The sequence below is a fragment of the Pan troglodytes genome, chromosome 9 (assembly GCF_028858775.2).
Source record: "Pan troglodytes isolate AG18354 chromosome 9, NHGRI_mPanTro3-v2.0_pri, whole genome shotgun sequence".
Classification (NCBI taxonomy): Eukaryota; Metazoa; Chordata; class Mammalia; order Primates; family Hominidae; genus Pan; species Pan troglodytes.
Window position 1 is genome coordinate 64,050,037 of NC_072407.2, and position 21,545 is coordinate 64,071,581.

The 21,545-nt window shown below is 50.5% G+C and overlaps 2 protein-coding genes across 3 annotated transcripts in view; one reads left to right on the forward strand and one right to left on the reverse strand.

Moving 5' to 3' along the window:
• Nucleotides 1-28: 28 nt before the first annotated feature.
• Nucleotides 29-17,231, reverse strand: FADS1 (fatty acid desaturase 1). 2 transcript variants are annotated; one of them, NM_001364483.1, is given in 12 exon segments: nt 29-2,987; nt 3,326-3,451; nt 3,557-3,636; nt 3,888-3,984; nt 4,195-4,292; nt 5,210-5,286; nt 6,865-6,925; nt 10,953-11,081; nt 11,176-11,277; nt 12,673-12,870; nt 13,445-13,555; nt 16,733-17,231. In NM_001364483.1, coding segments are annotated over 12 exon segments (1,506 nt in total). In that variant the 5' UTR covers nt 17,108-17,231; the 3' UTR covers nt 29-2,935.
• Nucleotides 16,380-21,545, forward strand: part of FADS2 (fatty acid desaturase 2) — a 116,621-nt gene continuing 111,455 nt past the window's right edge. The window contains exon 1 of the mRNA XM_054661112.2: nt 16,380-16,604. Within this exon, the coding sequence (XP_054517087.2) occupies nt 16,464-16,604 (141 nt within the window). The 5' untranslated portion in view covers nt 16,380-16,463. The remainder of the gene's footprint in view (nt 16,605-21,545) is intronic.

Below are 21,545 nucleotides of genomic sequence, written 5' to 3' on the forward strand. Positions count from 1 at the left end.
ACATGAACATCATGGGTTACAAATGAAGTCTTTTGGTCAAAATTAACTTTATTTTTCAACTTCATAGGGATGTGATAACAAAATTGGCACACACAAAGAGGATACTGATATTGGGCCTGATTTAAAAAATGCCTCTGGCCAGGTTGTAAAAAAGTGAAAGTAACAAAGATAAACATAGAAGTTGGAGTTGTAAAAAAGTGAGTTGGAATTCATGCTGCCATGATCTACTTGACCAGAGGCAGCTTTTCCTCTCTAAGCCTATTTTATATCTGTCAGTGGATTTGAGATCACTCATTTTACCATTGTAACATTCCGAGCCTTTTCTCACTGTGTGTCCCTTTGTGGCCATGTAAGAGACCACACTGCTGTAGGCTGAGAAGGCCACAGTGGTTCAGGTGCTTTGAGGACCTGGTCTTGGCTCAATAGAGCCTCACTGGTGTTTGCTCAGATTGGGCAGCCTATGCCCAAAGCTACTTGGCTAAACAGGCTGGTGACACCACACCCAAAAGGTGGCAAAGAATAGGAATAGGAAGGATCAGCACCTATTTTGGAGTGAGGAAGCCAATGGAGGTACAACTCCTCAATTCTAAGTTTTTGTTTTTTTTTTTTGAGACAGGGTCTTGTTCTATCACCCCAGGCTGGAGTGCAGTGGTGTGATCTCAGCTCGCTGCAGGCTTGACCTCCTGGGCCCAAGTGATCCTCCTGCCTGGACCTCCCAAAAGTGTTGGGATTACAGGCATGAGCCACTGCATCCAGCTTGCTTCTAATTTTCCTACCCAGGCTGTTTTAAACCTAGTTCTCCAGCTAAGTAAAATGTGCCCAAATGGAAAACATCTAAATCTTCTGCAGCCCATTCTTCCTGTGTCTTTGTGTTGACAAACCTCTAATCTTCCATGTCTTTGTGTTGACAAGCCTAACCTTCCATATCTTTTTGTTGACAAACCTCTAACCTTCCATGTCTTTGTGTTGACAAACCTCTCTATGGGTGGTGCATCTTACCCTATCCCAACATGCCTTAGGACGCTCATCTCCTTGACTGTCTGCCATCCCCTCCCAAAACTAAGTGGAAGCTCTGTCTTTTCCTCCTAGTTTGAGGTTCTCTTCTCTCAGTGTCTAAAATGATCAATATGCCTAGAGTAGATGCTGCTGAAGAGGCAAAGTAGTAATCCTGCCACCTGGAAGCAAAGGCTGTGGGTTGGAGGGGGAAGCGGGTGTGAGGGCTGATGATAAGCCCTAGGAGGCTCCTGAGTCATATTCCTATGTTTGCTCTCTGGAGAGATGGGCTAAACTGTTTATCTTTTAAAAACCAGATGATTAAAAAGTTACATTTTAGTATTATACTGATAGGAATATAGGATAATCTCTTCTAAAGCCTGTTTGGTTTCCAGAAGAGTTAGATACTTGAACAAGAGTGGACAGAGTAAGATACCTAGCTACAGCAATAGAAATCACAAACTGTTCTGTGGTTTTAATCTTCCTATTTCTGATTTAGAAGTATGAAGTGATCATATTTAATCTTTCTGCTCCTGCTCAAAAATAATTCTATAACATCATTTAGGTTATAGAAAGTTTCTACTTATAGCCCTTACATTCTTTATGACCGAAATCTGTCTTTCCTCATGATAATTATCTCCCAATTTGGTCACTTCTGCTAATTGCTATTTTATTAAACTTGAAATTTTAGGTTGGGAAGCAAAGGGAAACCACTGGGCATCCCCTTTGTTTCTAGGGAGAAAAGACTGACTTGTCCCATCTGCTCACTTGCTTATGGAGCTAAAAGACCCCCAGTCCTAGAAGTGTTCTGTTCCTGAGGAGTGGTTAAAGAGGTGAAAAGAAGAGGTGAATTAAAAGATGAAAGAGCTTTTTAAATAGCCAGCAACTCTCTCTACCATCTGTTTTGGTAAGAGCTAGCACCTCTTATTCTCATTAGACCCTGGAGGGAATAAACCAAAATCAGTGGTTCCAGGATCCTTCAGAGCCAAAAGACCCCAATACCACAGTCTTGACCTTTGCCCTGCCTGCTTCTGAAACTGGAGAATGGCATCTCCCAGCAGCCTAAGGCAGACATAGGTCATACCTATCCCTGGGCAGCGAGCTGAGCTCCCACAGACTGAGTTGTGCTGGATCTCAGAATTCTAAGCATTAATGTTTCCTTGCTGTTATAATTCTTGCTCATCAGGTTCAACTGCCTTATCCCTCTGAGGTTTGCAAATGAGGATGGAGAAGGCACTGAGAAGTGGACCAGTGAGCTGAGCTCACCTTTTATATGAGTGGATTTTTTTTTTTTTTTTGAAATGGAGTCTTGCTCTGTCGCCCAGGCTGGAGTACAATGGCGTGATCTCAGCTCACTGCAACCTCCACCTCCCCGGTTCAAGCGATTCTCCTGCCTCAGCCTCCTGGGTAGCTGGGATTACAGGCGCGCGCCACAAGGCCCAGCTAATTTTTCTATTTTTAGTAGAGACGGGGTTTCACTATGTTGGTCAGGCTGGTCTCGAACTCCTGACCTCGTGATCCGCCTGCCTCGGCCTCCCAAAGTGCTGGGATTACAGGCGTGAGCCACCACGCCCGGCATGAGTGGAATTTTAGTGTTAAATCTCTTCCTGACTCTGGGTTCAGTAGGTCCCTCCTCTTCTGTTACCCTCCTGGTTCTCTCTGTTCAACTACCTGCATGTGCCAAACTAGAAAAAGGAAATAATTTACACCCCTGCCCCAACAGCTCCTTCCCTCCTAGGGACTTCTGTGTCCACCCCCCCCACTTTGGGTCTTAGAACTGTGGCTAGAAGATAAAAGGGAGGAGTTTGAGTCAGAGGCTTTATGTCCCCAAACCCAACCCCCTCTGAGTATTAAACTATAGTGGCATTGTCCCTCAAGCTCCCCTCTGCTTTGGCTCCAGAGTCTTCCTCCTCTTCTTCCAGACTGGGCAGGGTGGCTGTTGTTATTGGTGAAGATAGGCATCTAGCCAGAGCTGCCCTGACTCCTTTAGTGAGCTGCAGGGACAAAATGGGGGCAGACAGTGAGGGAGACAAGCAGAGTTGAACCCACCGGAGATGGAGCAGTGAGGTTAAGGCCTTCTTCCATCTGGAGGTTTTCCTCCCCTCTACTTTAGAGAAAGCTAGCTTGGGCCATGGTACTGAGGGGAACCCCAATGAGGGCAAAGGCCTGACCTGGCCACAGGTCCAATAAAGAATCCTGCCTTTGCCATGGTGAACTCCATCCCACACGACTGGGAACACCTTCTGTTCACTCCCCACCCTACATGTCATCATTTCCATTGCCCTGCCCTCTTCCCTCCCTACTAGCCATCTTCCTGGTCTCAGATACTCACTGGATGATGTCGGCGAAGGCTGACAGCAGGGGCTTGGACTGGTACTCTATGCCATGCTTGGCACACAAGGACTGCACCAGGGGAGCCACTTTGTGGTAATTGTGTCGAGGCATCGTGGGAAAAAGACTTTAGGGAGAATGGGGGAGTCAGTGGTTCCTGCTTCTCTGCTCCCACCTGTACCCAACACTTACACCCTCCCCAGGACCCTGCTTCCCCAGGCTCCCTACTCACTGGTGCTCAATCTGGAAGTTGAGGTGTCCACTGAACCAGTCATTGAAGGCAGACTTGTGGACATTGCATGTGGCCTGGAGCTGGCGGAAAAGGTCAGGGGAGAGCATGTTGAATATCAGATGGAAAGGCCAGCCCAGCATTCTCCAGGTAAAGCTGGCTGAGGAAGGGACATGAGACTGTCTTGGTCACTCCCTTCACATGGTAGCAGAACAAGAGCCTCAGGCTAATGAGAAAATGCTGTTTGGGGGACTTTTTGTTTTTGCTGTTTTCACCTACGCACCCTTTTCAATAGTTGTGTTATGCTCCAGTCTTCTGAGTGACTGTCCCTTACCTGGGTGGAAACCCAGTCCATGTTCCGGTCATGATCAATGTGCATGGGAATATGGTTCATCTGTGTCACCCACACAAACCAGTTGCTTTCCAGGAACCTGTTAGATGTATTACACAGACAAAAACAGTACACACAGAGCCCAGAATTCTGATTCCCCCCTCAGATAACTGCTCCAGCCTGTCTACTTTCCCAAGCCAACTCCTGAAACACCCACTGTTACCCAAAGCCCCAGCACGGCCCCTAGACCAGACTGGTCACTCCCCAACATTTCCTTCACCAGTCCCTATCCGCCCCCACCGAATACTACCTGACTATGAAGAAAAGGCCCAGGAAGGCTTTCAGCCCCAATAGTGGCACATAAGTGAGGAAGAAGCGGACGTAGAAGGTAATCATCCAGGCCAAGTCCTATAGTGAGAAAAGCAGCGAGCATAACCGTCACGAACAACTCTTCCTCTTCCTCTCAGCAGCTCTTTGTTTGCATGGTGCAGCCATTCTCCTGGTTATCCAGACTCAGTCATCTTCAGCTTCTCAGGGGTCCAATCCTGCAATATCTAGTGCCACTGCTCCTTTCTTCCATTCCCATTGGCACCCCCCAGCCCTTCTTGCATGTCCCCTTCAAAAGTACCAAGGCCTACAAGGTCTCCTTGCCTCTAGCTCTTCCTAGCCAATCTAAATCCTTCAGCATGCCGCCAAATGAATCTGCCAGGACCATGGCTCAGCCCATGCCAGTGCCCTGATCAAATCTCTCATCACTGAACCAAGCACCATACTCTTCCCCTGACACTAGTCCTCCACAATATGTCTGGTGGTCAAACTTACCCCTCATTTCCAGCTTCTCTGCTCAGAGTTCATCCCCCCTGCTCCACCTCTGCCTGTCAGAAACCCTGCCCAGCCTCAAGGCCAGCTAGAAAAGTGACTTCACAAAGCCAGGTGCAGTCAGGCCCCTTTTGGAGTCCCCAGAACCTATTGCCTGTACCTCTTTTCTGATTAATAACCACATTCTGCTTCATCAGAAGTTTCCTTGAAAGTAGGTATTGTCTCTCATTCATCTTCCCCATTCCCAACTCAGCCCCCTGGCATTATGCCCAGTACAAGAACCTCTGGAGACACTGACCGCATGAAATTACACATTGGGAATCAGGCTGCCTGCTAAGCTCAAATCATTTCGTCCCACTTAGAGATAAGGAGGATCTGTGTCTGGTTCTATTATTTTGTTCTAAATTAGGCCTGGAGTCAGTCTCAAGTTTCCCCTGGGGAACCCCTATCCCCCACTCTGGGTGCTGGAGACAAGGATGTGGGCTTCTTGGGCCATGGATACTCACCACCCACTTCTTTCGCTGGATAACAAAATAGAAAATATACCACTGGAAGTAGAGAGGCAGCAAGGCTGGGGGCCCAACTGGGGAGGAAACCGAGACAAAGAGGAGGCATGAGCACAGGAAGGTCATGAAAGGGCCAGTTGATGTTGGAGAGATGGCCTCTAGCAGGGGGCTGCCTCTTCCAACCATCCCTTCTGTCTCCCCTCCAGCTGCTTGAGTGCTCTGCAATCCACTGGAACCAGCAGGCACTGAAGGTGGGCATAAATCCAAGTCTGGGGAAGGCAAAAACTCCCAAGAGGATGCCAGGGAAGGTGAGGTGTGCGAGTGGCACTCTTCAGTGACAGGTGCTTGGGAACTCAGGCCCCATGCATGGGACTTGCTCTGCTCCCACACCTTTATTGTTTTTCATTTTTCTTCTCTTTTCTACATACACACTCCAAGGATCCCACACTTTTAAAAGGGTGCTAATACTCTCTTACTTACCTTGGCCACAGCCCTGTCCCTACAGTCATCTGCCCTTTGTTCCTGGCAGCTCCACCATGCAGGTGAAGGGGCAGAAGCAGGAAAGTGTGTGTGTGTTGGGAGGGACCCTGTGGATCCTTCACAGGCTGTGAAGCTCACTTCCTTAAACTAGGGAGATGGGCTTGTGCCACCCCAATCTGAAGCACTGGAGGTCAGCTGTGGGACGGAACAGAGGGGCCTCTCTTGAAAGAAAACTGGGAGTTGAAGAAGTGTTGCATTCTACACGCTTCCTCATTTCCTTTTCTGTAGCCCTTCTCTGTGGCACCTGATGCTACCCATAACTCCTAGCATGACAATGCTCACCCATGGCTCCTCCATCTTGATGTGCCATGGATTCTAAAACTATTTCTTCCAGAGGTCTCTGCTCTACCCTTCTGCCCCATTGCCTTTCTCTATTCGTGATAGTTGGTGATAGGCAGTTAGGATGAATTCCTTCAAACTAAAATAAGATCAGTGGACTCCTTCCCTTCCTTCTTTAAAAAATTTGAAAATTTAAAGGCGTTTAAAGCTCATTTTAGGCATTATGGAGCAGAGTTGTTGTTGTTTTAAGAAATAAGATCTCACTCTGTTGCCCAGGCTGGAGTGCAGTGGCACAATCGGAGCTTACTGCAGCCCCAAATTCCTGGGCTCAAAGGATGCTCCCACCTCAGTTTCCTTAGTAGCTGGGACAGACTTTTAAAGCTGGGAATATGTGGCAGTCATCAGAAAGATCTTCGTTCTAACAGCTCTTCCATTCTCTCCTCAGGACCCATCCTTCCAGAACTATCTGTACCTTTGTTCCTCTGGGGGTTGGACTGGGCTCTACCAGGTTACCTTGGCCCATCTTGACAAAGTTTAAGATAAGGTTGAGGATAAAGCAAGAGGCCCCGCTACACCCCAAACACCCAGCTTCCCAGTGGAAACTGGGGTTGGATGGGAAGAACTAGTTTGCCTTCAACCAATCATCAGCTTAACTTCACTTCGCTCAGCTGAGATGGCAAACTGCTGTCATGCAGGAAGTAACTGGGGGTGGGAGTGGGGTACTTCCTCTAGCCCCTTTCCTTAAAATACCATAATCCCTTGGACAGCCACATCCTCCTCATTCCCTCAGCATTCCCTCCTGAGGCAGCTCCCCTGTGTTGGATGGGGACACTCACTTAGGAAGAAGTATTTGTGCTGGTGGTTGTACGGCATATATTTTTTCTTCTGTTTCCCAAGCTGTGAAGAAAAGCAAACACATGAGCATTCGGAGACCAGTGATTCCTCCCTCTGTGACTTGACCTTTCCTTGCTTGGAGGTTTAGGCCTCCTCCAGGGCTGACAGCTTGTTGGTGCTATTGGAAAGCTCCAAGAGGCCCAGCCTTACCTCCAGCACATGGAACATGAAGCCCTAGGCTGTAATCTGCAGAGCGTGTCACACCATGGCCTGCAGCTGGATGGCCCATGCTCACATGAGGGATGTGCACAGCACAGAGTCTACAGGACCACAGGCGCTCTTGTGTTCATTCTCTTTGTCATGAGGTTTCCAGGCCCCACTGCCCTCTCCCCTTTCTCCCATCGTACTTTTCTGTTTATTTTTTAGACGGAGTCTCGCTGTTGTTGCACAGGCTGGAGTGCAATGGCACGATCTTGGCTTACCACAACTTCTGCCTCCCTGGGTTCAAGCGATTCTCCTGCCTCAGCCTCCCAAGTAGCTAGGATTACAGGCATGTGCCTCCACGCCCAGCTAATTTTGTATTTTTAGTAGAGATGGGGTTTCTCCATGTTGTTCAGGCTGGTCTTGAACTCCCAACCTCAGGTGATCCGCCCACCTCAGCCTCCCAGAGTGCTGGGATTACAGGTGTGAGGCAGTGCGCCCGGCCGCCATCGTACTTTTTCACATCAGAATCTCCATGGACAACCATATCTGCCCCTATACAGGTTAAGTATTCCCTCTATATCCAGCCCCTAATTCTCCCCATCAAAATCTTTTGGTCTCTTGACTTAAACATGAGCTTTATCAAATCCCCTGAAAGCTAATTCGAGTTTGGCAAATATTTCTGGAAAAGACACCAAGAACAATTTGGCAATCTGAAGGTTCCAGCAGTTTTCCCCAGTAGGTGGTGGTTATTTTTTATAAGCCGAGCTGCTGAAGAGACAGGCTGGGGCCACCATGTCAACCAGCCAGTCTAGAACCCCTGGTGTGGGCTCACAAACAAGACAGCAAAATTCTGCTGTCTCACTCCATGACTATGTCTGCATCGCACTCCAATTAGTTCAGGTAACCAGACAACCACAAGGGCACAAGAGGAGCACTCAACCCCTGAGCAGAGCTCTAGCTCACCCTTCCATGTGTCCACAGTTCATTTATTGAGAGTTTATTCTGTACAAGGCACTTCAGCTAGATGAAACATCCTTTCTACATTAACAGATTCAAGTTCTTCAGCACCTACTGTGTGCCGGGCTATGTTCTAGATGCTCAGGATACAGAGGTGAACAATACAGACTTCCCACCCTCATGGAGCTTATAACCTTAGGGGATGAAGCTGGTGATAAATTTGTAAACAGAGACCGGGTGCAGTGGCTCATGCCCGTAATCCCAGCACTTTGGGAGGCTGAGGTAGGCGGACTGCATGAGCCCAGGAGTTTGAGACCAACCTGGGCAACATGGCAAAACCACGTCCCTACTAAAAGCACAAAAATTAGCCAGGCTTGGTGGCAGGCACCTGTAGTCCCCGCTACTCAGGAGGCTGAGGCAGGAGAATCTCTTGAACTCGGGAGGCGGAGGTTGTAGTGAGCTGAGACCGCACCATTGCACTTCAGCCTGGGTGACAGAGCGAGACTCTGTCTCAAAAAAAAAAAAAAAAGATCTGGGACCCAAAATAGCCTTTCTTCTCCCCGGCCAGCTATGAGGCTGAGGATGGGCTGCCTGTTAGTGAATGCCTGGGCAATAGGCTGCTTGGTTCCATCCCTCTGGGGATGTTGACGCCTGTGCTGACCCCATGACATCCACATCAGTGCCTCCCAAAATTCTTGGAGGACAAGGAGGGGCAGGGGACACTGCCCTAAATAGAACCCTTCTGACCACCAAGGGTCTAAACATGATGGGACAAGTTATAGGGATCATAAAGGCATTTGCCATTCAAGGAGGAAGCAATGGATGGGGCTCCTTTCCATAACAGTTCCACAACAGGAAGCCCCCAAGCAAGGGCGCCCCTTTTTCAATTTTTTCCTCAGTTAATGTTGCTCGAGATGGGGTGATTCTCACCACCACATCCAGGTCCTCAGCAAGCGTTGCTTACACTGCCTCCAAAACATATCCCAAATCCATTGGCTTCACCTGCTCCTCCGTGGTCTGGTCTGGACTTGCTCCAGCCACCTCATTGAGGTTATATCTGTGATTATACCTACCCTCTATAATTCATCCTCTCCACCTCCAGCCAGAGCAAGCCTTTTAAAGTGCAAAGCAGATTGCTGTACCCACCAGAAACCCTCCTGTGACTCCCCATTGCTATTGGAATAAAACCCAAACTTCTTACCACACCCTTACCATGGCTTTCTAAGGCCCTACATGATCTGGCCCCTCCCTAGTTTTCTGGTCTTCTCATTCTCTCATTGCTTACTGTCCCTGAACATCCGGGAGCCTCTGTACTTGACTGTTCTCTCTGTTCCAAATGTTCCTTCCCTGAATTTTTGCAGTGTTGGCCCTTTTCATCATTCAGGTCTCAGTTCAGATGTCGGCACCCGAAGGAGGCCATATCTGATCATGACTACCTCTCAGTTTCTGTCATATTTTACTGTTTTTAATCTGTAAGTTATGTTGAACTCTGTTTACAATTTTTTTTTGGTTTTAATCTTTTTTAAAAATTATTATTTTTACACACAGGGTTGTGCTGTTACCCAGGCTGGAGTGCAGTGGCGTGATCATACTCACTGCAGCCTTCACCTCCTGGGCTCAAGCGATGCTCCCACCTCAGCCTCCCAAGTAGCTGGGACCACAGGCACATGCCAACTGCGTCCCTTCATTCTCTGTTTTTGATGTCTGCTGATAGGAATTTCCTGAAAACCCAAGTACCAAGAAGCAATAAAGGTAGTGGTGTGAGACTGTTCCCTTCCACTTAACCTGCCCATGTCTTTTTTTTAAACCCTCTGTAGTGACAGTAGAAATGCAAAAGCCCCATGCCACTGCCCAGCAAATAACCACACTGCCCTTGAAGCAGCCATGGGAGTCAGACGGGGGACAGGCCTGCTTCGTCATCTGCATAGTACTGACCATAATGGTATCGGACATGTAACAAACCCAAGTCCATGCTCATGATGGGAAAATAAGAACATTATGGACAGGTGGGGCATGAGCCTCAAGCTATGAGGTCCTCATGCCAGGCCAGCCAGTGCTGCCAAAGCCCTTTCAAAGTTCTCATGGCCAGGGGCGAGAGGAACGCCAGGCTACCTTGAACTCATGCCTAGAACTGAAATGTGTTTTAACGACAATTTAATTCCTCACAAGCTGAAATGTCACAAAGTGGAGGAGGTGGACCTGGAAGAACTCTGCAGCCTACAGCCTTGGGACAAAGGGCTTTAAATGAACTTTTCAAAGAATTCTGCTGGCCTTTTAGAACCTTCCATTGCCTAATGCTCACTAAAAGCTCACCAGATCTCCACCCCCAGGCATTATTCCTTCAGCAGCTACATTATTTCTGCTTACAACTTCAGACGACATCTCAAACCCAACGCTGACCACCCAGGAAATCAGGCTGGGGATCAGCAGGGTGGGAAGAAGTACTCAGTGAATGAATGTTCCAGATATTGGACATGAAAGAAGAGTAAGACAGTCCAGCCCTGGACAGAGAAGACTGTGACAAGAAGGATACCTAAGTGTGGGAGAGAAATACAAAGTGCAAGGGGAATACTTGCCTGGGGCAAGAGTGTCAAAAAAGCACCTCCAGGAGGTGCCATCAGCACCTTCAAGGATAGGCTATCTCATCATTTGGATCCTTCTGGTCATCCGCTGGATCCTTTGCAAAATGAGGTGCCTTTTATGCAGTAACGGTTTGCTGACTGAACTCTCTAGGGAGGATGGTGATTCCCTCCTGGGCAGCCCCCATCTATTGCCTGTTGCCTTCCAGAACTTCCAAAATGGCAAAAGCCCCAGCCAGCCCAGCCCCAGTGTCTTGCCCACACTGACAACATCGTGGGCATCTTCCCCAACTACCCTATGTTGGCTGCCTCCTATTCCCCAAGACCTTTCCACTGATACCTCCACGCACCTCCACAGAGAGGATCTTCCCCAAGGCAAAGAAGAAGGGATGCATGTTGATGTCTGGGTCTTTGCGGAAGCAGTTGGGCTTGGCATGGTGCTGGAAGTGCATGTGGTTCCACCAACTGGCGGGGGCCCCCTACAGAAAAGCAGGGACACGAGTATGAAAAGCTTCCCCCAAGGCAGCCCTTCATTGCCTGGAGTTTTAGAGAGCTCCTCCCCATCCCACTGACCTTCAGGTGGCCAATCACAAAATGATGTAGCAGATGGTTCCACTTTGAGGTGCTGAAGACCGACAGGTGCCCAAAGTCATGCTGCAGCCAGCCAGCCTGGGCCTAGGTGAGAAGAGTCAACACTGAGAGCAGCCCACCAGCCCCAGTGTCGCCTTCACTGACCTCGATGCCTCCTTCAGCCTCTCCCACTTCCTTCATCTGCCAAGGCCTGTGATGCACCTCAGGAGTCAGGAAACATGGGTCCTAGTTCTGCCTCTGCCACTGACTCACACGTGAGTTGGGGCAAATCACCATCCCTTCTCTGTTCTTCTGTTTCGCCAGCTCCGAAGCTCATGACTTTTTTTTTTTGAGACAGTTTTGTTCTTGTTGCCCAGGCTGGAGTGCAATGGTGCGGTTTCAGATCACTGCAACCTCCGCCTCCTGGGTTCAAGTAATTCTCCTGCCTCAGCCTCCCAAGTAGCTGGGATTACAGGTGCCCGCCACCAAGCCTGGCTGATTTTTTTGTATTTTTAGTAAGAGTCGAGGTTTCACCATGTTAGCCAGGCTGGTCTCGAACTCCTGACCTCAGGTGATCTGCCCACCTTGGCCTCCCAAACTGCTGGGATAACAGGTGTGAGCCACCATACCTGGCCTGTTTTGAGAGTGTCGCTCTGTTGCCCAGGCTGGAGTGCAATGGTGCCAACTCGGCTCACTGCAACCTTCGCTTCCCAGGTTGAAGCAATTCTCCTGCCTCAGCCTCCCATGTAGCTGGGATTACAGGCACCCACCACCACTCCCAGCTAATTGTTGTATTTTAATAGAGACGGGGTTTCACCATGTTGGCCAGGTGGTCTCGAACTCCTCACCTCAAATGATCTGCCCATCTTGGCCTCCCAAGGTACTGGTATTACAGGCGTGAGCCACTGTGCCTGGCCTTTTTGTATTTTTAGTAGAGGTTTCACCACGTTGGCCAGGCTGGTCTTGAACTGAGATCAAGTGATCCGGCCACCTTGGCCTCCCAAAGTGCTAGGATTACAGGCATGAGTCACCACACCTGGCCTGAAGCTCATGACTTATGACGGACTGACATCTAGAATACAGAAAGGACTGAAACATGAGCAGAAGGCTTGCCAAATGGGTCCTGACAGTCAAGAATTAGCGCTCAATCATTATTAACATATTGGGCAATGTCAGTGGTGGGGAGGGAGCCAAGCTTTGCTAAGAAACCAGAAACTTGGTTCCTGGCACAGGTGGGCTGTGGCAGAGAACAAACCGCATAGGAAGAAGAGAACCCTTGGAGAAGCAGCTAAAAAGGCAGTGAGAGAAATGAAGATGCCCATGTGGCTAAAGAGCAGACAGGTCAAGACAGCAGAATGCATGTTCCTGCACTCACTCCTGCATACCTTCAGATCTGCCCTGCTTGGAGGGCAGGCATTCTTGGCCTTCCTCAAACACCCAAGGAGCTTTCCCCAGGGATGCTGAGCATTGCTGTGCACTTGACAAGCCAAAGGCTCTCACCTGAACTGCACTGAGCAGCACCGCACAGAGGAGGAAGGGCAAAAAGGACGTCCCAAAGACCCAAAGGGTGAGCCAGGCTGCACCATCCAGCAGCAAGATGTGCAGCAGGTACAGCAGGAAGAAGACATGGTTGGCCTTCATGAGCCCCATCCGCTCCACTGTGGCCCGCAGCTCCCGGAACTCATCTGTCAGCTCTTTCTGCAGAAGAGGAAGAGGAGCTGTTATTTTTCTCATCTGCACCCCAACGCTACTGGAGACAAGGGCCCTCTCAGGCTCAAGGACCTCCCACTGAGGTAGCTGTGGGAAGTCCACAGTCCTAGGCAAAGATACCACGACAATGAGGATGACAGGAGGAGGTGCCATGGGATAGTGCCTAAGAGTTCAGGGGACTAAGTCCTTGCTCTGCCATTTACTAACTGTGTGATCCTTGGCTGTGTTGCTTAACCTCCCTGAGCCTGTTATCTCATCTGTAAATGTGTAAGAGTTATGAGTTTATGCTTGGTGCATAGTAAGTGCTCATATGATAACAATGATGATAACAATGATGGCAGCCATGGTAGTGGCAGCCTTGGGGGAGCCATAGCTTGCAAAGCCATGCTCCCTTGGGCCTGTGACCTCATGACTATGCAAGAGAAGCAGGGACCTCAAGACTCCCCAGAGCTACTACTGACTGTGATTACTATGACTGTGATCCCATCTAGACTCTCCTTCCACCCCCTCTCTGTCCCCCTCAACAACCAATAGTTGCCACGTAGCAAACACAGGGTCTTACATTCTTGGTGGGCTCAAAGCTGGGCTGCTCTGGAGACAGTTCTCCAATCAGGAGAGAGTTCATATACTTCTTCACAAGGCCCTTGTTGATGTGGAAGGCCACAAAGGGATCCTGCAAGTGCCGGGAGAAGATGAAAGGTGAGGGAGCCAGCCCCCTGGACTCCAGCAGTGTTCGCACCAAAGGCCATCCTCCTGCCCGCCAGAAGGCTGTACCCGAGTTGAAGTGAGAGGTGAAGCCAGATGGACTTCCTGGGTCGAGTGCAGACTTGGAGAACTTTTCTGTAGCTAGAGGTTTGTAAAATGCACCAATCCGTGCTCTTTAGCTAGCTAGAGGTAAAATGGACCAATCAGTGCTCTATAAAATGGACAAATCAGCAGGACATGGGCAGGGACAAATAAGGGAATAAAAGCTGCTCCCGGCTGGGCGCGGTGGCTCACGCCTGTAATCCCAGCACTTTGGGAGGCCAAGGCGGGTGGATCACGAGGTCAGGAGATCGAGACCATCCTGGCTAACACAGTGAAACCCCGTCTCTACTAAAAATACAAAAAATTAGCCGGGCGAGGTAGCAGGCGCCTGTAGTCCCAGCTACTCGGGAGGCTGAGGCAGGAGAATGGCGTGAACCCCGGGCGGGGCGGAGCCTGCAGTGAGCCGAGATCGCGCCACTGCACTCCAGCCTGGGCGACAGGGAGACTCCGTCTCAAAAAAAAAAAAAAAAAAAAAAGGCTGCTCCCCCTCACACCCCCCAACGTCCAGCAGCGGCAACCTGCTCGGGTACCCTTCCACGCTGTGGAAGCTTTGTTCTTTGCTCTTCACAATAAATCTTGCTGCTGCTCACTCTTTGGGTCCACGCCACCTGTAAGAGCTGTAACACTCACCGCGAAGGTTCATGGCTTCATTCTTGACGTCAGCGAGACCACGAGCCCACCTGAAGGAACCAACTCCTGACACAGAAGCACAGGCCATCTCCCTAGGCCCAGCTGCCTTTTGAGGGTGCTCCCAGGTGTCCACAGTTTAAGATCACCGAGCATCTGCTCTAGTTAGAAGGATGCATCAAGGAATGGGAAGCATTGGCTGAGGGGGACCACTAAGAAACACCTGCCTGGGCTGGCCTTTCCCCTGGGTGTGTCCACAGACAGCTTTTGCCCAAGAATTTCAGTATAGGTGAGAAACAGGAGAGATGGGTGGGGCTGTGTCGGGCGTTGGTTCCTTCCGGCGGGTATGGTCTCACTGACTTCAAGAATGGAGCCGTGGACCTTCCCGCTGTTATAGCTCTTAAAGGAATAACACTCTTTGCAGACCCAAAGAATGAGCAGCAGCAAGATTTAGTGTGACGAGCAAAAGAACAATGCTTCCACAGCCTGTAAGGGAACTGGAGCGGGTTGCAGCAGTTGGCTGGGGTGGCCAGCTTTTATTGTCTTAGTTGTCCCTGCCCACGTCCTGCTGATTGGCTCATTTTACAAACCTCTAGCTAGCTACAGAGCGCCAATTGGTGCGTTTTTACAGAGCACTGATTGGTGCATTTTACAAACCTCTAGATACAGAAAAGTTCTCTAGGTCCCCACTCGACCCATCAACTCCAGCTGGCTTCACCTCTCAGGGCTATGAGACTTCCGTCCCTTCTTGCGGGTCTTTCAATAAGTCCCTTTCCTCTCTTAGCTAGGGTTCTCCAAAAACCACGAAGAGGAAGACTTCCCTACGTCCGAACTGGGGCACTTCTGCGTTTCTTCCCTTTCCCTCCACCGTTGTTCTGGGTAGGGCTCCACATTTCCCTAAGCACTCTGGCCACCCCCTGCCCCAAGGCAGCTACTTTGGGTTGTGCAAGGTAAGGTCCACGGCGATAAGATTCACGTTCGCAGGTCCGGCAGCCCCGGGCCCTGTAAGTGATGCGGCGTGTGGGGCGGGGGCCGGGGCGGAGCCGGCGGCCGGTGGCACCACACATACGGACCAATCGCCGTCCCCGCCGCGGCATCCCCGGCCCCAAATCACACTGCGGGAAGCCCCAGCGTTGGTGCCTGTTTCGTCTGCGCATGCGCCGGGACACGCCTGCGCCCTTGGCCGCAGTCAGGGCTCCCGAGTGGTCACTCTGGTTGACCCGCGCAAGCTCTGGCCTCGCCCACTAGGCTGGTCGCGTCAGAGGGTGAGGCGGGTCTTCGCCCCGCAGCGTCTAAGCTCTGCTGCGACGTTATGGGAACCTGGTGACCCGCGGCACACTCTGGGACGCCAGGGTAGTGGATAGGGACAGTGGAGGGCATCACGCTGCAGGGCACGGGATCAGAGGGGGATGCAAGGGGAGGGGATGCCATTCTGGCCGCCAAGGGGGAAACGCGGTGAAGGGAACGCCCCGACTTTCGAGTCCCTAGGGCTGAGTCCCCAGGACTCCAACCCAGCAGAGAGGCGCCGGGGCCTTAGCTCTGAGGGCTGTGGTCTAGAAAGGGAAGCAGCAGGCCTGGGGCTGGGGCGCGCCCCGACCCCGCAGTGAGACCAACGGAAGAAGGGACAGGACCCCGCGAAGGGCCTACCGCCCCAGAGCGTAAACAGCGGTCCGCTCCGCGGAATAGCTGAAGACCTCGCTGGCCTGCGGCTCAGTGGCCTCCCCGGCGATTCGAGAACAGCTCTGGGGGTCCTCGCTAAGTGTATGCCATTCCCAATCCCTTATGTACGCCAGCGGCCGCTTGCCCTCCCCGGCCAGCGCTGTCCCTTCCGCGTCCTCCAGTCTTCACACGACGCAGGGGTCCCCAAGGCAGCGGTCTCCCCAAGCTTCCCGTTTCAGCCCCATCCTCGAGAATGGGCTCCTTTCCTGCTCCCTCTCCGCTCCTGCTGGCGAGTGGAGACCGGCACCTAGGTCCAGACGCGGCTGCGCTGCCTCTCCTAGCCATCGAGACAGGATGTGACTCCCTCCCCTGGCCACTGACCCCCTCCCTCCCCAGGCGGCCTGCATCCTTGCTCTCCTCCCTCCTAGCCTACCCAGCTCGGGGTCCTGTCCCCGCCCAGAGACCTGAGGCTCGGGGCTGCAGATGGAATGCACGGCAGGGAGGCGGGGCCCTTTGTTTTTGTGTGCGTGTTGTTGGCCTCCATCCCCACTCCCCAGACTCCACTTCTCCAGGCCTCTCTCCCGCCTTTTCATCCCGCATCCGCAGGACACCCAATCACCGGGCAACAGGTATGATCAGGCGCCTCCGGGCTTTCCTCCGAATTAGTCGGTGTTTGGCTCGGAGTGCGTAACTCTGTCTCCCCTGCACTCAGCCTCCGGTCCCGCCCTCTCCTGTGCCCCCGCCTGGCTGCGCTCACCGTGGCATCCTGCCCGGCGTAGTGGCTGATGACCCGGGAGCCCCCTGGATGCCGGCGGGTGAACTCGCTGATGTTGTACACCTTACGGTCGATCACTAGCCACCGCTCCTCGCACCCTGAGCGCTGGGCCACCTCGTCCCAGGTGAAGTAGCGCGGGGTAGGTCCCTGAGCCGCGGTCTCGGCGGCCACCGGGTCGGGGGCCATAGCTGGCCTGGCGACGCCGCGCGCCGGCCCAGCAGGGGCTGTCAGGCGCGTGCTCGGGGTCCGCGGGCTCCAGGAGTGGATTTGCTGGCGCGCGCCCAGAGCCAGCCGCCTAAGCGCCGGGTTTTCAGCACCGCAGGGCAGACCGGCGGGCCTCGCAGCGCGCGTTCCCATTGGCCGAGCCTCGTGGCGCGGGGAGCGAGACCCCGCCCCCCAGCGGGTCTTGGGCAACTCACAGCTGGGCTGCCAACACGCGCCCCCTCGCGGGCTCCCTAAAGGCGTCGCCGCCGGATTCGACTTCCTGACGTCAGGCGGGCGTCGCGGCGTTGGCTCCCAGGGGGCGCCGCGGTAGGAATAGCGGTTCTAGTGCAGGCCCTGGGTGGGGGGCCGCGCTCCAGGAGTGGATGGACTGAGGGGCCAGGGCTGCGGGGTGGCCGCAGGAAGGGTGGGCGGGGCCGGGGTTGAGGCTTTTCCGTGCACGAGGCTGCCCGGGCGGTCGCGGACATCATCTTTAGGCTGTGGATGCCTTGGCCGGGGTCTCCAGACGCTGACCCTCCAGGGTTGGAAACTACTGCCTGCTCGCCACGTCGTGCCGCCAATTGTGCTGCCCGAAGTAGCAGCCTGAGAGCCCTTGAAAGTTGCAGTTATCTTGTGAACAGCATATTTACGGTCTCTTGGGCTTGGTGGTGGTTGGGGGAGGGCTGTTAATGCTTTAATTTGTTCAATGAAACATTTAAAATGCCCCACAATTTTTATAACCCTGTTTGCCTCTTTTTGTTTTTATTTTTATTGTATTTTGGAAAAATTCACTGGGATCCTTGAGTGATGATCCTAGCGTCTCCTGACCCTTAGGTGTTTCACCTGAAAAGCCTGGGTCTTCAAGCTGAGGCATTTCTGTTCTAGCCTGGAGGCGCCTGGGAGCCCTGGGAGACTTTTTAAGCAGAGAGATTTGGCATTTAGATCTCTGGGTTTTAGAGGAGTGGGAACGCACCTAAAAGTGGGGTTGCCAGTTACAAAGCTGTTGCAGTCCTGAAGAGACCCAGAGTTTAGGTCCAAAATTTTATTTATTCAACAAACACTTTATAAAGCACTTACTGTGTGCCAGGCACTGTTCTTAGCGTTTTGCAAACCTTAACTCATTTAATTCTCCTAACAACCCTATGAGGTTGGAACAATTAACCTAATTTACAGTGAAGAAACTGAGCCCGGGGGAGGTTATTTTGTCACACAGCTTGTAAGTGGAGGGCTGAGATTTGACCCTGGCCTGTGCTCTGAACTCTCAGGCTCTGCCATATTTCTCATTACACTGGTATTTGGGCACTTCAAAGAGAAAGGAAACATAACTGTCCCAAGCACTGAGCTAGATTCTGAGCACGTAGGAGTCAGGAGAGGGTGATACAGAATAGACTAGGTGAAATATGGCTAGATTTCTGGTAGAAAAGGATTAATTCATTCCATCCAAATTCTTCATTTTATAGATAAGAAAATTGAGGTTCGAATGGGGAAGGGACTTACCAAGTTCCCATAGGGAAGTTTAGATGTCCTGACTTCCAGGTAAGATGCCAGGCTATTGGACCCTGCTCAGGAATGATGGTCCACACAGCTGCACCTCTGTACAGCCAATATTCCTTTTTTAAAAACCTTGCCCAACAACTTGGCAGTGTCTAATGAGAGCTACAAAACATTTTCTATTTGATCAAGCAGTTTCACTCTTGGTAAAGTAGGGGAGACTGTGCAAAGATGCAGAAATAGCCAATTTAATAGAAAAAACTGGAAATAAACCCGAGTCCTGACAATAAGAAAATCGCCAAACTTATTGGGATCTGTTAACACAATGAAGAATTAAAGAATGATTTTAAATGGCTAGAATGTGAACTATATTGATAGATATAGAATCCTTCCCCGTGAAATAAGCAGAACCCAAAGTAGTATGGGTTCGCTGATTACAACTATATAAGAAATTCATGGGTATTAAATAACAGAAGAGAGGTCCTTTACATAAACCATTTTTCCTATGTGACTGTGCAGTGGGATAAAAGCTCTCATACTGCTGGTAGAAGTGTAAGTTGATTAAACTGGAAAAAATAGTTTGACAACTTTATATAGAAATTTAAGATTTTTTTTTTTTTTTTTTTTGAGATGGAGTCTCGCTCTGTCGCCCAGGCTGGAGTGCAGTGGCCTGATCTCAGCTTGCTGCAAGCTCCACCTCCCAGGTTCATGGCATTCTCCTGCCTTAGCCTCCCAAGTAGCTGGGACTACAGGTGCCCGCCACCACGCCCAGCTAATTTTGTTTTTGTATTTTTAGTAGAGTTGGGGTTTCACCATGTTAGCCAGGATGGCCTTGATCTCCTGACCTCGTGATCTGCCCGCCTCGGCCTCCCAAAGTGCTGGGATTACAGGCGTGAGCCACCGCACCCGGCCAGAATTTAGGAATGTTTTGAATACTGAAGAGATGAAAAAAATTAGAAAAATAAAAATGTTCCCAATAATTCCATGTTTAGGAATATAGCCTAAGGAAATGTTCTTAGAAAAATATTTATAGGTCAGGCGGGGTGCCTCACGCCTATAATCCTAGCACTTTGGGAGGTCGAGGCAGGCGGATTGCCTGAGCTCAGGAGTTCAAGACCAGCCTGAACAAAAGAAATTGGCTGGGCGTGGCGGCGTGCGCCTGTAGTCCCAGCTACTCGGGAGGCTGAGGCAGGAGAATTGCTTGAATCCGGGAGGCAGAGGTTGCAGTGAGCCGAGATTGTGCCACTGGTGCCACTGCACTCCAGCCTGGGCAACAAAGCAAGATTCTATATCCACAAAAAAAAATAAAACTATTTATAAACAAAAAATATTCATTAAAGCAGTATCTATGATAGCGGGAAATGGAAACACTCTAAATGCCCATCAGTGAAATATTTTGCAGACATTGAAAATAATGTCATATTTCCTTTAATACAGAATCAAGGAAAAATGTTCTATGTAAATCTTTTATTTTATTATACTTTAAGTTTTAAGGTACATATGCACAACATGGAGGTTTGTTACATATGTATACATGTGCCATGTTGGTGTGCTGCACCCATTAACTCGTCATTTAGCATTAGGTATATCTCCTAATGCTATCCCTCCCCCCTCCCCCGAATCAAGGAAAATTAAATAATATGATATAAGTTTGGCTACAGAGATAACTGTTCTGTAAAAAGACTAGGTCGGGCACGGTGGCTCACACCTGTAATCCCAGCACTTTGGGAGGCAGAGGCAGGTGGACCACCTGAGGCCAGGAGCTCGAGACCCACCTGGCCAACATGGTGAAACTCTGTCTCTACTAAAATACAAAAATTAGTGCCTGTAATCCCAGCTACTTGGGAGGCTGAGTCAGGAGAATCACCTGGGCAACAGGGTGAGACTGCATCTCAGAAAAAACCAAAAAACCCATACCACTTGTAGGATAATTCCTTGATCAACCCCACCTACCTAGAACCATTCATTAAGTGTTTTATTTAACATTTGTGGGGTGTCTCCTCTTTGTATTCTCAGCACCTACTTTGGTAAGGTGCTGGGAATACAAAGTTCAGTACTATATGGGTCATGCCTAGCCATGTCTACTGGAGGAGAGAGACAAGTGAGTCACGGATTATAGGTCAGTAGGATAGATGCAAATTAAATTCATCTTACTCAGGATTTAAACAGCTTATATGACATGACTTTGCATTCATGTTTCTTTGCTTTTCATGTGTTCTTAGGTCAGTGTCATGTATTTTGCTACCTCCCTAACGAGCTTATAATCCAGGATAGGGCTGTGGATTCTGTTTATACTACCAATACATATTCAGAGCACCTTGGTTTGGAGTTCTAGGTGGAATCCCACATAAATTTGCTGAATTGGCCGGGCGTGGCAGCTCATGCCTGTAATCCCTGCACTTTGGGAGGGTGAGGAGGGCGGATCACCTGAGGTCAGGAGCTCCAGACCCACTTGGCCAACACGGTGAAACCCTGTCTCTACTAAAATACAAAAATTAGCCGGGTGTGGTGGGGGGGGTGCCTGTAATCCCAGCTACTTTGTGGGGGTGAGGCAGGAGAATCGCTTGAACCCAGGAGGCAGAGGTTGCAGTGAGCCGAGATTGCACCACTGCACTCCAGCCTGGGCGACAGAGCCAGACTCTGTCTCTAAATGAATAAATAAATAAATAATTTGCTGGATCAACTGATGATTTCAACCTGAAAAAATACAGGTGAGTAAGCCTACAGGCCACTAGGCAAATGTCGTGTTGCCCTCTCATCTCCTTACCCACCTACACAGGTGGTCACACAGACTGCAATAAACCCATATCCAGGTCAACTAAAGGAAACCTTTGCCTTGCAGGCCCTGTTGATCCTAAGGGAACTTGCCTCATCCTGGATATGAATCACATGCTTAATTTTAGGTTGCCACTTATGAATACTAACTGTTCTGGCCAAATTAATCCTCAAGGAACAGAACGAAATGAGCTTAAGACCCTAATGCCAGGCCAGGCACAGTGACTCATGCCTATAATCCCAGCGCTTTGGGAGGCTGAGGTGGGAGGATTACTTGAGCCCAGGAGTTGGAGACCAGCCTAGACAACATAGTGAGACCCCTTCCTAA

Bases quoted from the DNA above. Each gene is read 5' to 3' on its own strand.
- FADS1 (XM_063782501.1), bottom strand. From the start codon at position 17,107: ATGGGAACGCGCGCTGCGAGGCCCGCCGGTCTGCCCTGCGGTGCTGAA. The intron at 5,287-6,864 runs GTGAGTGTCCCC...TTTCCTCCCCAG, and splicing joins GCACAAATACTTCTTCCTAA to TTGGGCCCCCAGCCTTGCTG. The intron at 3,714-3,836 runs GTGCGTAGGTGA...TCCCTTCCTCAG, and splicing joins TAACACAACTATTGAAAAGG to CCAGCTTTACCTGGAGAATG.